The sequence below is a fragment of the Falco naumanni genome, chromosome W (genome assembly GCF_017639655.2).
Source record: "Falco naumanni isolate bFalNau1 chromosome W, bFalNau1.pat, whole genome shotgun sequence".
NCBI lineage: Eukaryota > Metazoa > Chordata > Aves > Falconiformes > Falconidae > Falco > Falco naumanni.
Window position 1 is genome coordinate 4475293 of NC_054079.1, and position 16190 is coordinate 4491482.

Consider the following 16190-nt stretch of genomic DNA (forward strand, 5'->3'; position numbering starts at 1 on the left):
AGTATTCCAGTACTTAAAGGGTGGCTACAGAGAGGACGGAGGCTCTCTCTTCACAAGGAGCCACGCAGACAAGACAAGGGGCAACAAGTACAAGTTGCACCAGGAGAGAGGCTTCGCCCCAAAACAAGGCAGAGGTTTTTTGGTTTGTGTGTTTTCTTGGTTGGGGGGGCGCGCGTGTTGGGTTTAACAGCGAAAACAGTCATCCACTGGAACAGCCTCCCCAGGGCTGCGGCAGAGTCCCCAGCGCCGGAGGTTTTTGAGATGCAATCGGACAGGGGGCTAGACGATCTCACCTAGGCTCCCTCGCCCACAACAGGTTGGACCAGCTGATCTGTTGAGGTCCCTTCCCACCTGGGCTGCTCCGATTCTTCAGCGGACCCCTGCTGAATAACCCTTTGCGCTCTCTGGTTTGGAGCAACGTGTCGGCAACGTTGCCTGCGAGGCGAGACGTACATTCCACCAGGCGCCACAGACTTCTAAAACCTGTGGTAATCACCCAGTCTCTCTGAACATACCTTAGCTTCTTCAAGATTCCCCCGCCCCCAGAAGCGGGACCACCACCTAGACACCTTAGGGAGCTTACGCAGACAGCACAATAGAGGTTACCTAGCTCAGCCCTTCAGTAAGCAAACACTGCGTGCACCGGTGCAGTTTCAAGGAAACATCATCATATGTCACTTTCCATCCACTTCAGGTAAATCATTTCCATCTCCTCCCCGGGGAGATTAAATAAAGGTGAAGTCCTCGGGTTACTTACCAAACTTCACCTGATCGCTTGGGGATATAGAAGAGATGAAGACGCCTTCCAGTGGGCGTCTCGGATGCCTCAGTAACATGCTGTTCAAGGGCAACGAAGGGTCGCCCTGCTTTCCCGTGCCCATCTCCCCCCTTTTGTAACAGCCGTTAAAGAAAGATGAAGTTTGCCATCTCCCCGCGATGTAGTTTTGGCTTGGATGGAGGTAACTTTCCCCATAGCAGCCCTCATGGTGCTGTGCTTTGTAGTTGTAGCTAGGAGGGTGTTGAGAGCACAGCGATGTTTTGGCTACTGCTGAGCAGTGCTCCCCACGGCATGGAGGCTGCCTCTCCAACCACCCCCACCCCCACAGCCCAGTAAAGCTGGGGGTGGGCAAGAGGTTGGGAGGGGACAGAGCCAGGACAGCTGACCCAAACTGACAAGAGAGAGATTCCACTGTGCTATGGAAGCACCACAGCTGCCATTCAGGCCGATTGTTTTCTCCCTCCTCACCAGAAAAGGGAGATCAACGGGGCCTTATCATATCACACAGCCGTTGAAGAAGTGCTCCAATGGGAGTTGGATGCTTCCGACACGTTGCACCGTGCCAAAGCCACCCTCGTATGGCACGCCTGTAGCGTCACATACAGTCGTCTCTAAAGTTTTAGCAGCAGCCTACGCTGGCTCTACGTACGTTTGCGTCCCGCCTCCCAAAAGCTAAGAGCTGGCTTCCTACAAGACGCAGGAGACTGCTAAGCGCTTCCAGCGTCACGCTTCAAGCGACTGGGCAAATCATTGCCCATCTATAGAACGCTGTTAACAGACCGAAACATTCCACATACTTACGCTCTGGGGAGACACCGTTTTAACTTGCAGAACCGTTTCCCTCAGTAAGACGCACAAGACAGAGATGATATCCCCATGTTAAATCTTTATTGTGCAACTGCTGCTCAAAGCTTTTACTACCTTCCACAGACACACGCCACAAAAAACCCAAAATCAGACATCAACAGCGGCTAGACCGACGGGCAACAGATGAAATCCATTCAGTGGCGATTTGTACACGTGCAGCCACTCTGGCGGCGCAAAAATCTTTAGCCAGGCGGCCAGCCCCACTGACGGCCACCCAGAAGACGTAGGTGTACGTGATAGACAGGCCGCCCACCCTCGGGCCCTTCATCCACAACCATCCGGAATCCACTGGCCAGGCCCAGGTGAGCAGCACGCTTCTTGCCAACAATCATTAAATGCCCAGGAAGCTGGAGAAGGAAGTACAAAACCATAAATAAAAAAAAATAAACAAAGATGGGAGCGGGCAGGGAGGGAAGGAACGAGAGCAGAGAACCACCCAGAGAAACCAGTTAGCCAATTCCTAGCAATTCAACCAGTGCGCTTCAAAGTACCGTCTGCCCGCCCGCCCGTCCACCCGCAACCGACGTTTTCCAAGCAAAGCTATAAAGAGCGACTCTGCGCTCTACCGGGGTGGGGGTGTTTGTGCGTGGGGGGAAACAGGAGGGTAACGGACTACAAAACAGCCACAGAAGCTAAGTTTGTCTCCGGGTTAAAGCCCCCGTGATAGCTTCAGGCAAGACAAGCAATTCTGGTGGAAAATAAACTTTAGGCTGCCTTTTGCGTGGGTTTACAAAGTCTCTGAACCGGACTTTCGTAGCTCAAAGCGAAGCATCCAGCACCTCTCAACCAGCTTTGCCCTTCCTCGCCCCTGACCTGCCAAAACCCCCCCAAGCCCTCTTCTCCGTATCAGAAGAGGTACTGCTACTCTCGCTTCTAAACCACGACAGTAGGCACCAGACTGCGCTCCAAAAAACCACCGCCGCGTTCTGCACCGGAAGTACGTGCCCAGGGCCGAGCATTGCTTTATATCACTCCTTTTAGTCAAAAAGCTCAACTCCGTTACAAGCTAGAGGCAAAAGATTATAGCGCCAGAAAGCCCACAGCAGCCTACTGTGCCCTATCAAGAGGAAAAGGGGGGGAACGGGAAAGAGTCTAGGAAATTCGGAACTAACTACAGGTACAGTTTAGCGTACAGAAAGCTTCCACGGTACTCACGGATTCACCAGAATCTTCGGCTTCAGAAAACCTGGTAATTGGCTCCTTCGGCACGACTAGGAAAAGCATCGGAGCTCGCGGTGAAGGATCACAGGACGCAAGGCACTGGAGGAAGAGCAAACAGTGAAAACGCTGAGGTTTTTCTTACGCGATACTAATACTTTCTATACGCAGAATACAACATATTTACAGAGCCCCCTCCAGAAGTGGGATTCGGCACGCAAGGCGATGGGGGCAAGGAGACGGGCCAGTACTTCAGATTAGCGCCCTGCGGTATGCCGTCATTTGGGTCGATCGTTTCCTATAGCGGTTTTCCTATTCGATGGGGTCCACGCCGAGGCAGGAGACAAATGGCTTAACTGAATCGGCAAAGACCTTGGTGAAGTGGAAGATGAGCGGCCATCCATTTCCCATGCTACAGGGAGCTCAAGTACTGAACAAAAGCATAATCACAGGAAGCCTGCCAGCGCATAGTACGGGTCTGTCTTCTGTACCGCGCAGAAACCCTACCTTCAGAAGCAGAAGACATCCCTAACTGCTAACCCTCAGCATTTCAATAACAAAACGATACGGGACACAGCCTTAAAGTTAACATCGCGTAGGTAACGGCTGCATTTCCTTCCCCACAGTCTAAGCGGCTCACTCCAGTTCCTAGCGCGTTGTGGTGCGCCAGCACCCGTGAACCTTGCAAGCACGCTCTTGGCACGGTCCCACTTCACCACAGAAACAAGATCCGGGAAGCTTTTGCAGCCTGCGGGATGACCGGCTTCTAGATTTTTTTTCAAGAAAGATAAGAAAAGCTGCAATTCTTTGCTTTAACAATCCAGTTTGGGGGTTCAGAACCAAAGCCTAGCACAGCAGAGCTGTGAAATCCCTATAATGCTATTACGAGGCACATCAAGACCCGCCTTTCTCCTAGGCAGGACCAACTCATTACGGTCACTACTCAGACGTTCACTGCTTACATACATACGTACGCACAGCCGGAATCCCCGAGGAGACTGACTGCGTGCGCTTTATCCAAGGTTTCAGGCCTATCGCCCTACGCGCGGCAGGACCACTCCCACCCCTCGGCAGCAAACTCTGCACGACTTGCAGCGCCAAAGGGATATCAGGCGGCAAGCGCCTGCGGCTGCCACCAAGTGCGTTACCGTCAGAGGCCCTCCTCTGCACGCGCACGTGGACACGGTGGGGCTGGGAAGCGAGGCGAGCCGGACAGCACCAGCAACCCAGTACGCGCCGCGGCAGCCGAGGGAGGGGGCACAGAAGCAGCGCGATGTTTATGGGATGGTGCAGCAGAGAGCGCCACAACCCAGAGAGGCCCCGCCCGCCCCCTGCCCCGTCCCTCCACCCACCCGCAGCAACGCCGCCACCCGCCCTGCCGCGCTGCCGGGCGCCGCGCAACGGGTCCGGCTCAGGGTGCCTGCGAGCGCGGGGGGGAGGGGGGAAGGAAGGGGGAAGGGAAGCGAAGCGAAGCGAAGGGGAACCGCGCACAGAGCAAAGCCGCGGCTACCTCCTCGTCCTCGTAGGTGACGTTGGCGGGGAAGCGCCTTGCCGATGATCTTTCCGAAGGCAGCAGTGGCGCCACCGGGCCGGGCGGCCCGCGCTCCAATAACCTCGTCAGCCACGACAGCGCCCGTAGTCGCCCCCGCGCTTCCGCCACTCGGCCAGCCCCTCCGCGGCGCCCATTGGGCCGCCAGATCGCCGCCGGCCGATCCCGCGTCTCGATTGGCTGGCTCGTCTGTCGTTTTCGCTTGTCGCCGCCCCCTCGCCGGGTCCGCCCTCGTCGACCGGGTGCTTACCGGGGCTCAGGGAGTTTGCGTGCCCTCGGGGCGCGGAGGGATCCGACCTGGGGGTGGAGGGAGAAGACGTTGGCCGAGCCCGCGGAGGCAGCTGTGCCGCGTAGTGCTGCGACCCTGCGGGCGGGCAACGAGGTCCCAGAAGAGGCTGTTGTCGCTAGAAGTACCGTTTCTTGTTTCTTATTACCGCATCGAGCCCACCCCAGGCGGGCTTGTGGCTTTTTGGTGCTGCTCCCTCCAGTCAAATGGCTGCTTTTTCACTAAAAGGAGTGATATAAAGCAATGCTCAGCCCCGGGCACGTACTTCCGGTGCAGAACGCAGCGGTGTTTTGGAGCGCAGTCTGGTGCCTGTTGTCGTGGTTTAGAAGCGAGAGTAGCAGTACCTCTTCTGATACGGAGAAGAGGGCTTGGGGGGGGTTGGCAGGTCAGGGGCGAGGAAGGGCAAAGCTGGTTGAGAGGTGCTGGATGCTTCGCTTTGAGCTAATAAAGATTTAGCACGGGGAGATCCCCTCCGTCTTGTGCGCCTTACTGAGGGAAACAGTTCTGCAAGTTAAAAGGGTGTCTCCGCGGAGTGTAACTACGTGGAATGTTTCCGTCTGTTAACAGCGTTCCATAGATGGGCAACGATTTACCCGGTCATTTGAAGCCTGACGCAGGAGCTCCAGTTCTTTGTCACTTTTAGTGCCAAGTGAGAAAAAGCGGAGCCTAGATCCTTTTTCTCACGGGAGCCTCTTATTGCTCAGAAAGAAGGCTTTTTCTCTTGAATCTCTCCCCGCGCCCCACCCCCACCCCAAGGGGACCGGATCCCCAGATATTTCCCAACTTTCCTGCCTCCAAAGCGTCCTGTTCCTACCCCAGTCACTATCGTTCTTTAAACCACCAACCCCCTTCAACTTTGACACGGGGGAAGCTGCCTTTTAGGCTTTGTGAAGGGCTGACCTTGGCCGGCTGCCCAGGGGCGCTCTCACTGCCCCTCCTCAACAGGGCAGGGGGAGAAAATAGGATGAAAAGGCTCCTTCGGGAAACATCCACCTGCCGGATCCCCGGCCAGCCTTTTGCCCTTCCTTAACTATGTTTTCACAGGGGCGCCACCAGCTTCGCTTTGCTGCTCAGCTTTGGCCTGCGGTGAGTCCGGTGCCTAGCTAGCTGGCTGGAACCAGCTGTGCCCGCCACAGGGCAGACCCTGGCCTCTTCTCACAGAGGCCACCCCTGCAGGCCGCACCTGGGGCGCCGCGTCCGGTTCTGGTCCCCACGATTCCAAAAAAGACGCAGACAGACCGCAGAGGGGCCCAAGGAGGGCCACGAAGACGATCAAAGGGCTGGAGAGCCTGCCCTAGGAGGAAAGACTGAAGGAGTTGGGTCTTTTCTCCCTTGGAGAAGAGAAGGCTCAGGGGAGACCTCATCGCAGTATTCCAGTACTTAAAGGGTGGCTACAGAGAGGACGGAGGCTCTCTCTTCACAAGGAGCCACGCAGACAAGACAAGGGGCAACAAGTACAAGTTGCACCAGGAGAGAGGCTTCGCCCCAAAACAAGGCAGAGGTTTTTTGGTTTGTGTGTTTTCTTGGTTGGGGGGGCGCGCGTGTTGGGTTTAACAGCGAAAACAGTCATCCACTGGAACAGCCTCCCCAGGGCTGCGGCAGAGTCCCCAGCGCCGGAGGTTTTTGAGATGCAATCGGACAGGGGGCTAGACGATCTCACCTAGGCTCCCTCGCCCACAACAGGTTGGACCAGCTGATCTGTTGAGGTCCCTTCCCACCTGGGCTGCTCCGATTCTTCAGCGGACCCCTGCTGAATAACCCTTTGCGCTCTCTGGTTTGGAGCAACGTGTCGGCAACGTTGCCTGCGAGGCGAGACGTACATTCCACCAGGCGCCACAGACTTCTAAAACCTGTGGTAATCACCCAGTCTCTCTGAACATACCTTAGCTTCTTCAAGATTCCCCCGCCCCCAGAAGCGGGACCACCACCTAGACACCTTAGGGAGCTTACGCAGACAGCACAATAGAGGTTACCTAGCTCAGCCCTTCAGTAAGCAAACACTGCGTGCACCGGTGCAGTTTCAAGGAAACATCATCATATGTCACTTTCCATCCACTTCAGGTAAATCATTTCCATCTCCTCCCCGGGGAGATTAAATAAAGGTGAAGTCCTCGGGTTACTTACCAAACTTCACCTGATCGCTTGGGGATATAGAAGAGATGAAGACGCCTTCCAGTGGGCGTCTCGGATGCCTCAGTAACATGCTGTTCAAGGGCAACGAAGGGTCGCCCTGCTTTCCCGTGCCCATCTCCCCCCTTTTGTAACAGCCGTTAAAGAAAGATGAAGTTTGCCATCTCCCCGCGATGTAGTTTTGGCTTGGATGGAGGTAACTTTCCCCATAGCAGCCCTCATGGTGCTGTGCTTTGTAGTTGTAGCTAGGAGGGTGTTGAGAGCACAGCGATGTTTTGGCTACTGCTGAGCAGTGCTCCCCACGGCATGGAGGCTGCCTCTCCAACCACCCCCACCCCCACAGCCCAGTAAAGCTGGGGGTGGGCAAGAGGTTGGGAGGGGACAGAGCCAGGACAGCTGACCCAAACTGACAAGAGAGAGATTCCACTGTGCTATGGAAGCACCACAGCTGCCATTCAGGCCGATTGTTTTCTCCCTCCTCACCAGAAAAGGGAGATCAACGGGGCCTTATCATATCACACAGCCGTTGAAGAAGTGCTCCAATGGGAGTTGGATGCTTCCGACACGTTGCACCGTGCCAAAGCCACCCTCGTATGGCACGCCTGTAGCGTCACATACAGTCGTCTCTAAAGTTTTAGCAGCAGCCTACGCTGGCTCTACGTACGTTTGCGTCCCGCCTCCCAAAAGCTAAGAGCTGGCTTCCTACAAGACGCAGGAGACTGCTAAGCGCTTCCAGCGTCACGCTTCAAGCGACTGGGCAAATCATTGCCCATCTATAGAACGCTGTTAACAGACCGAAACATTCCACATACTTACGCTCTGGGGAGACACCGTTTTAACTTGCAGAACCGTTTCCCTCAGTAAGACGCACAAGACAGAGATGATATCCCCATGTTAAATCTTTATTGTGCAACTGCTGCTCAAAGCTTTTACTACCTTCCACAGACACACGCCACAAAAAACCCAAAATCAGACATCAACAGCGGCTAGACCGACGGGCAACAGATGAAATCCATTCAGTGGCGATTTGTACACGTGCAGCCACTCTGGCGGCGCAAAAATCTTTAGCCAGGCGGCCAGCCCCACTGACGGCCACCCAGAAGACGTAGGTGTACGTGATAGACAGGCCGCCCACCCTCGGGCCCTTCATCCACAACCATCCGGAATCCACTGGCCAGGCCCAGGTGAGCAGCACGCTTCTTGCCAACAATCATTAAATGCCCAGGAAGCTGGAGAAGGAAGTACAAAACCATAAATAAAAAAAAATAAACAAAGATGGGAGCGGGCAGGGAGGGAAGGAACGAGAGCAGAGAACCACCCAGAGAAACCAGTTAGCCAATTCCTAGCAATTCAACCAGTGCGCTTCAAAGTACCGTCTGCCCGCCCGCCCGTCCACCCGCAACCGACGTTTTCCAAGCAAAGCTATAAAGAGCGACTCTGCGCTCTACCGGGGTGGGGGTGTTTGTGCGTGGGGGGAAACAGGAGGGTAACGGACTACAAAACAGCCACAGAAGCTAAGTTTGTCTCCGGGTTAAAGCCCCCGTGATAGCTTCAGGCAAGACAAGCAATTCTGGTGGAAAATAAACTTTAGGCTGCCTTTTGCGTGGGTTTACAAAGTCTCTGAACCGGACTTTCGTAGCTCAAAGCGAAGCATCCAGCACCTCTCAACCAGCTTTGCCCTTCCTCGCCCCTGACCTGCCAAAACCCCCCCAAGCCCTCTTCTCCGTATCAGAAGAGGTACTGCTACTCTCGCTTCTAAACCACGACAACAGGCACCAGACTGCGCTCCAAAAAACCACCGCCGCGTTCTGCACCGGAAGTACGTGCCCAGGGCCGAGCATTGCTTTATATCACTCCTTTTAGTCAAAAAGCTCAACTCCGTTACAAGCTAGAGGCAAAAGATTATAGCGCCAGAAAGCCCACAGCAGCCTACTGTGCCCTATCAAGAGGAAAAGGGGGGGAACGGGAAAGAGTCTAGGAAATTCGGAACTAACTACAGGTACAGTTTAGCGTACAGAAAGCTTCCACGGTACTCACGGATTCACCAGAATCTTCGGCTTCAGAAAACCTGGTAATTGGCTCCTTCGGCACGACTAGGAAAAGCATCGGAGCTCGCGGTGAAGGATCACAGGACGCAAGGCACTGGAGGAAGAGCAAACAGTGAAAACGCTGAGGTTTTTCTTACGCGATACTAATACTTTCTATACGCAGAATACAACATATTTACAGAGCCCCCTCCAGAAGTGGGATTCGGCACGCAAGGCGATGGGGGCAAGGAGACGGGCCAGTACTTCAGATTAGCGCCCTGCGGTATGCCGTCATTTGGGTCGATCGTTTCCTATAGCGGTTTTCCTATTCGATGGGGTCCACGCCGAGGCAGGAGACAAATGGCTTAACTGAATCGGCAAAGACCTTGGTGAAGTGGAAGATGAGCGGCCATCCATTTCCCATGCTACAGGGAGCTCAAGTACTGAACAAAAGCATAATCACAGGAAGCCTGCCAGCGCATAGTACGGGTCTGTCTTCTGTACCGCGCAGAAACCCTACCTTCAGAAGCAGAAGACATCCCTAACTGCTAACCCTCAGCATTTCAATAACAAAACGATACGGGACACAGCCTTAAAGTTAACATCGCGTAGGTAACGGCTGCATTTCCTTCCCCACAGTCTAAGCGGCTCACTCCAGTTCCTAGCGCGTTGTGGTGCGCCAGCACCCGTGAACCTTGCAAGCACGCTCTTGGCACGGTCCCACTTCACCACAGAAACAAGATCCGGGAAGCTTTTGCAGCCTGCGGGATGACCGGCTTCTAGATTTTTTTTCAAGAAAGATAAGAAAAGCTGCAATTCTTTGCTTTAACAATCCAGTTTGGGGGTTCAGAACCAAAGCCTAGCACAGCAGAGCTGTGAAATCCCTATAATGCTATTACGAGGCACATCAAGACCCGCCTTTCTCCTAGGCAGGACCAACTCATTACGGTCACTACTCAGACGTTCACTGCTTACATACATACGTACGCACAGCCGGAATCCCCGAGGAGACTGACTGCGTGCGCTTTATCCAAGGTTTCAGGCCTATCGCCCTACGCGCGGCAGGACCACTCCCACCCCTCGGCAGCAAACTCTGCACGACTTGCAGCGCCAAAGGGATATCAGGCGGCAAGCGCCTGCGGCTGCCACCAAGTGCGTTACCGTCAGAGGCCCTCCTCTGCACGCGCACGTGGACACGGTGGGGCTGGGAAGCGAGGCGAGCCGGACAGCACCAGCAACCCAGTACGCGCCGCGGCAGCCGAGGGAGGGGGCACAGAAGCAGCGCGATGTTTATGGGATGGTGCAGCAGAGAGCGCCACAACCCAGAGAGGCCCCGCCCGCCCCCTGCCCCGTCCCTCCACCCACCCGCAGCAACGCCGCCACCCGCCCTGCCGCGCTGCCGGGCGCCGCGCAACGGGTCCGGCTCAGGGTGCCTGCGAGCGCGGGGGGGAGGGGGGAAGGAAGGGGGAAGGGAAGCGAAGCGAAGCGAAGGGGAACCGCGCACAGAGCAAAGCCGCGGCTACCTCCTCGTCCTCGTAGGTGACGTTGGCGGGGAAGCGCCTTGCCGATGATCTTTCCGAAGGCAGCAGTGGCGCCACCGGGCCGGGCGGCCCGCGCTCCAATAACCTCGTCAGCCACGACAGCGCCCGTAGTCGCCCCCGCGCTTCCGCCACTCGGCCAGCCCCTCCGCGGCGCCCATTGGGCCGCCAGATCGCCGCCGGCCGATCCCGCGTCTCGATTGGCTGGCTCGTCTGTCGTTTTCGCTTGTCGCCGCCCCCTCGCCGGGTCCGCCCTCGTCGACCGGGTGCTTACCGGGGCTCAGGGAGTTTGCGTGCCCTCGGGGCGCGGAGGGATCCGACCTGGGGGTGGAGGGAGAAGACGTTGGCCGAGCCCGCGGAGGCAGCTGTGCCGCGTAGTGCTGCGACCCTGCGGGCGGGCAACGAGGTCCCAGAAGAGGCTGTTGTCGCTAGAAGTACCGTTTCTTGTTTCTTATTACCGCATCGAGCCCACCCCAGGCGGGCTTGTGGCTTTTTGGTGCTGCTCCCTCCAGTCAAATGGCTGCTTTTTCACTAAAAGGAGTGATATAAAGCAATGCTCAGCCCCGGGCACGTACTTCCGGTGCAGAACGCAGCGGTGTTTTGGAGCGCAGTCTGGTGCCTGTTGTCGTGGTTTAGAAGCGAGAGTAGCAGTACCTCTTCTGATACGGAGAAGAGGGCTTGGGGGGGGTTGGCAGGTCAGGGGCGAGGAAGGGCAAAGCTGGTTGAGAGGTGCTGGATGCTTCGCTTTGAGCTAATAAAGATTTAGCACGGGGAGATCCCCTCCGTCTTGTGCGCCTTACTGAGGGAAACAGTTCTGCAAGTTAAAAGGGTGTCTCCGCGGAGTGTAACTACGTGGAATGTTTCCGTCTGTTAACAGCGTTCCATAGATGGGCAACGATTTACCCGGTCATTTGAAGCCTGACGCAGGAGCTCCAGTTCTTTGTCACTTTTAGTGCCAAGTGAGAAAAAGCGGAGCCTAGATCCTTTTTCTCACGGGAGCCTCTTATTGCTCAGAAAGAAGGCTTTTTCTCTTGAATCTCTCCCCGCGCCCCACCCCCACCCCAAGGGGACCGGATCCCCAGATATTTCCCAACTTTCCTGCCTCCAAAGCGTCCTGTTCCTACCCCAGTCACTATCGTTCTTTAAACCACCAACCCCCTTCAACTTTGACACGGGGGAAGCTGCCTTTTAGGCTTTGTGAAGGGCTGACCTTGGCCGGCTGCCCAGGGGCGCTCTCACTGCCCCTCCTCAACAGGGCAGGGGGAGAAAATAGGATGAAAAGGCTCCTTCGGGAAACATCCACCTGCCGGATCCCCGGCCAGCCTTTTGCCCTTCCTTAACTATGTTTTCACAGGGGCGCCACCAGCTTCGCTTTGCTGCTCAGCTTTGGCCTGCGGTGAGTCCGGTGCCTAGCTAGCTGGCTGGAACCAGCTGTGCCCGCCACAGGGCAGACCCTGGCCTCTTCTCACAGAGGCCACCCCTGCAGGCCGCACCTGGGGCGCCGCGTCCGGTTCTGGTCCCCACGATTCCAAAAAAGACGCAGACAGACCGCAGAGGGGCCCAAGGAGGGCCACGAAGACGATCAAAGGGCTGGAGAGCCTGCCCTAGGAGGAAAGACTGAAGGAGTTGGGTCTTTTCTCCCTTGGAGAAGAGAAGGCTCAGGGGAGACCTCATCGCAGTATTCCAGTACTTAAAGGGTGGCTACAGAGAGGACGGAGGCTCTCTCTTCACAAGGAGCCACGCAGACAAGACAAGGGGCAACAAGTACAAGTTGCACCAGGAGAGAGGCTTCGCCCCAAAACAAGGCAGAGGTTTTTTGGTTTGTGTGTTTTCTTGGTTGGGGGGGGCGCGCGTGTTGGGTTTAACAGCGAAAACAGTCATCCACTGGAACAGCCTCCCCAGGGCTGCGGCAGAGTCCCCAGCGCCGGAGGTTTTTGAGATGCAATCGGACAGGGGGCTAGACGATCTCACCTAGGCTCCCTCGCCCACAACAGGTTGGACCAGCTGATCTGGAAGGAAGGAAGGAAAGGAAGGAAGGGAAGGATGGAAGGAAGGAAAGAAAGAAAGAAAGAAGATTACCCTGGATGGAGGAGAGACAAGGAGAAGGATGCCGTAGAGGCAAGAAGCAGAGGGACTGGTCTGAAGAGGATGAAGAAGCAGCCCAGAAAGTACATTAATTTCTGAAGCCTTGTTGGGGATTGGTGGCTGTGCCAGAGTAAGGTGTGGGAACTACTTATTAAAGTTAACCTGGGATGGAATGGTAAAAGCCTTGTTGCAGCTGGCTAGTTTTGATTGTGCTGTGACAGAGTCTGGCACTTCAAAATCCAGACCCACGGCTTGTCCTGCCCAACCTTGGCACTGTGGGGACACGGGCAAGTGCCTCTCTATCCATCCTTCTCCTAGCATTTCTTCGCAGTTTGTGTCTCTTTCTAGAAATGACACAGGAGTCTTTTTACATCATTGTCATGCTCCTGCCTGTGCTTGTCAGCACAGTAACTTTACAGCAAAGTCGCCACTTCAGTGGAGCACTCACCCTTGACTCTACCATTTCATCCTGTCGTGCAGTTGACATCACTTACAGCATCTACTATATCTGGGGAAAAATCTGCATAGATTTGATTTTTTTTTTCCACCCCTGGGGATCCCTCTGGGACCAGGGTACCATGTTGAGACCCACTAAGCAGCAGCAAGAAGGATGTGCCCACGGCCAAGGCCCCAGGCAGGGTCCCTTCCCTGGAAAGGGGAGGCAGAAAGCAAAAGCAAAGGAATTGCCCTGTTTCTGAGCTAATGCACATCTAAGAAATTAATTTGGGGCTGGGATTTGCATGATCTTGCGGGAGCTAGGCACTTAACCTAAGTGAAATGCTGGCGGCTTTGACATCTAAAAGCTCTTTTAAAGATCCTAGTCTTAATTGCTCAGATTATTTTTTTTTCCCTACCTCCCAGCTGTAGTTCAGGCTTCCAGCCTTTTCTAAACAAGTTTATCCATCTTTAATTACTGCTAAGAAAGTGACCCTGTGTGAGCCCTGCCGCCGCTCTCTTGGCTGACAGACAACTGCCAGCCAAGCAAGAGCTACTAATTCGTAATTGATAAATATAAGCGTGCTGTCTTCCCCGAGTCCCGCTTGATGACGGTAATTAATTGCCCATTGATCCCCCCAGGTTGACGGCAGACCTGCCGAGGTGCTTCTCAGCCACTGCTGCTGGAGGGCAGCACTGCCTGATGGGGGTGGGCACCGGCCCTGCCTGCCGGGGGGGCTGGTAGGGGGATGCAACCAGAAGAGCATGGGATAGGTGATGACACCAAGGAGCAGCCCGAGAGGAAGCCGGCAGGAGAGCCCATCCAGGTCCAGCACCACATCCCCCCATGACAGTGATGCCAGAGGAGACTTGGTTATGCACTTCATCGCAAAATCCAGGTGTCATTAAAGCTTAAACTGAGCAATTATTTTAATTCTTCACCTTTCTTCTAGTCCTTCATTGTTGCACATGTTTAAGCAGCAAAAAATTAAAATAACGTGACATACGAACAGCAACATTAGAAAGGATGAAGGCAGCCCTGGGTTTGCAGGCATTTGCGCACAGGCTTTGCTTTGTATGTGTGAGCGGTCCCCGCACCCCCCGGACATGTTCGCAGGCTGCAGACCTGCGGGGGGGTAGACGGGTGTTAGGTGAGCAGGAGGGGGGAAGGCACGTCTGTGAAGAGGAGCTATTCCTGTGCCTGCTGCAGTCAAGGAGCGACTGCCTTCAGCAAGAACAAAAGCGAGGCCCAAATGCTGACCTGAAAATAGTTTTGCGTTTTGTCATGACCCAAACACAGTTTTTCCAAGAGACAAACAATCAAACCACTTGAAAAAAAACCAAAAAACACAATGGCTTAACTAGAGCTTTAAATTACATCTCCCAAGGCAAATACCTGAATGTCAAGTGTCAGTCCCAAGGTTTTTTTGTTGCTCTTTATCACCCTATAAACTCCTTGCAAGAGGGGATGTTTCCTGCCCAGGCAGTCGGATTTGTCATGGAAAAGCTGACCCAGCCGGAGCGGGGCGGACAGAGCGTGCAATGTGCGCACTCCCCTTGGGAAGCTGTCCTGGCATGTGGCTTCTGGGGATATTGCCGTGCTCTGTGATGGCTCGGCTGGGTGGCAGCATGGCAGTGCACGTGGTCTGTTCCAGAAGGACTTTCTCCTTCGTCCCAAGCCCAGCACCCCCTCCGCCACAGCACCCAAGGGGCCTCGTCTCACCTTGGGACCACTTGAAACATATCCCAGGCCGCTCTTGAGAGCAACACGTGCACGGCCACGATGCCAGGGTCCATCCCCTCCCGCAGCTCTCAGGGGATGTCGCTCTCTCAGGTTTTAATTAATTGTCTTTCTATTTTTTTTGCTGTTTGGGTCAGGCTCCCAAGTGCCGATCTGTTTGATAGCACCCCGGGGAGCCTTTTGTTCTGAATAGGTGAAAAATTTTACCCACAAAAAGAGTTCCTCCTCCGATCAATTCCCTCTAACAACTTTATTGATTAGCTGCAGTAACATTTTTCATTTATTAATTATGAAGATGTTCCAGTGCTTTCTTAAAGTTAACTGTTGTGTTTTTCTCTCTCCCTGCAGCCCTCCCAGCGCAGCCAGGGTGGCTGCAGAGCTGCAGGAAGGTGCACGGAGCCCAGCACTGCAGGGACAGACACCTCTGCTGCACACAGACCTGCTTGGTAGGACCTCAGCTTGCTCATCTCCTAAAAGCAACGGTGGCTTCAGGTGCTTTTCTCCACCTGACATGAGTTACCCAATTCCTCCCCTTTCCAAAAGCAGCTGGCAGCAGCTGTGAGTGCTGAGTGGGGCACCCCCGGGCACCTCCACCCTTTGCCTGTCCCCAGCTGGAGCCAGGAGGTGATGGAGAGAGAAAAGCAGGAAAAAAACCCAATTGCAATTGTTCCAATATGCAAAACCAACTGGGGCCGTGCACGTGAGGGGACAGAGGCATGTTGGCTCTGGCAGCTCCAGCCATCTCCACGATGATGGAGGCACAGCAGGGTGAGGTGCCCTGTGTCCCCTGCCCCTGCCCTTCCCCTGCCTGCCCTGGCCCTCTCAGCATCAGCAGTGACCCCCCCGCTTTCATGCAGCCAGCCCATCTCCCAGCCCCAGCCCCCCGATCCCCACGCTCCCTGGCAGCACTGTCCCTGCTGCCCTCCTCTTGGGTTTGTGAACCCAGAAATCCCAGGCTAGGTCAGGGCATGACAAACAGCATCAAAAGATGAACTCCACCCTGGAGCGTGCATCGTTTTTTGGACACAGAAGAGAGAATGGCTGGCACCACGTTAGGGGCAGGTTAGGGTGACAGAAAGGTGACATGCTTTGGCCAGATCTGAGGCAGAGCTACAGACTAAAGCTGCTGCCCAACGTCTGCCAGCCTAATGATTTAATTACCACATTACTGCTGGTCAGCCTTGGAAAACCGATTTTGCCTCCATGCTTGGCGGGTTGCCATGGGATGAACACAGAGGGGATGAAACCCACCTTGATGAGCCCAAGCAACCCAGTTGGCACAGCAGGAGAGGCAGCACTTGAGCCCCCTGCAGCCCCACGGATCTCCCCATGCTCACTGCAACTGCTGAGGCCAAAGTAGCTCACCCTGAAGAGAGCAGGAGGAGCAGGCAGGCTGCTGCACACTCCCAATTTTCAAAAGCTGCTTGCTTTTTCTACAACAATCCTGTTTTTCTGCCCCCAGGATGCACATCTCCATCACAGCTGGATGCTCAAACCCAAACTCGCTCCCAGACAGACCCTGAGGGGCTGGAGCATGTCTGGAGCTGGGGAAGAGGCTGGGGCACAAGTGCTGTGGGGAGTGGCTGGGGGAGCTGG

The 16190-nt window shown here is 55.1% G+C and overlaps 2 protein-coding genes across 2 annotated transcripts; both read right to left on the bottom strand.

Moving 5' to 3' along the window:
* Positions 1 to 1644: 1644 nt before the first annotated feature.
* LOC121080555 (histidine triad nucleotide-binding protein 1-like) lies at positions 1645 to 4459 on the bottom strand. Its single transcript, XM_040578643.1, has 3 exons — positions 4314 to 4459; positions 2801 to 2905; positions 1645 to 1992 (listed from the first exon to the last, which is right to left on the bottom strand). Exons 2-3 carry the CDS (start codon positions 2867 to 2869, stop codon positions 1828 to 1830), a joined length of 234 nt encoding a protein of 77 aa, XP_040434577.1. The 5' UTR covers positions 2870 to 2905; positions 4314 to 4459; the 3' UTR covers positions 1645 to 1827.
* A 3190-nt stretch (positions 4460 to 7649) lies between these two features.
* LOC121080554 (histidine triad nucleotide-binding protein 1-like) lies at positions 7650 to 10463 on the bottom strand. Its single transcript, XM_040578642.1, has 3 exons — positions 10319 to 10463; positions 8806 to 8910; positions 7650 to 7997 (listed from the first exon to the last, which is right to left on the bottom strand). The coding sequence occupies exons 2-3, from the start codon at positions 8872 to 8874 to the stop codon at positions 7833 to 7835; spliced, it is 234 nt and encodes a 77-aa protein (XP_040434576.1). The 5' UTR covers positions 8875 to 8910; positions 10319 to 10463; the 3' UTR covers positions 7650 to 7832.
* Positions 10464 to 16190: the final 5727 nt, after the last annotated feature.

What these genes read in the sequence shown, in the direction of transcription:
- LOC121080555 (XM_040578643.1), bottom strand. Translation starts at nt 2,869, where the DNA reads ATGCTTTTCCTAGTCGTGCCGAAGGAGCCAATTACCAGGTTTTCTGAA. An exon ending in CCGAAGATTCTGGTGAATCC is followed by an intron (nt 1,993 to 2,800) that starts GTGAGTACCGTG and finishes TTCCTTCTCCAG; the next exon opens with CTTCCTGGGCATTTAATGAT.
- LOC121080554 (XM_040578642.1), bottom strand. Translation starts at nt 8,874, where the DNA reads ATGCTTTTCCTAGTCGTGCCGAAGGAGCCAATTACCAGGTTTTCTGAA. An exon ending in CCGAAGATTCTGGTGAATCC is followed by an intron (nt 7,998 to 8,805) that starts GTGAGTACCGTG and finishes TTCCTTCTCCAG; the next exon opens with CTTCCTGGGCATTTAATGAT.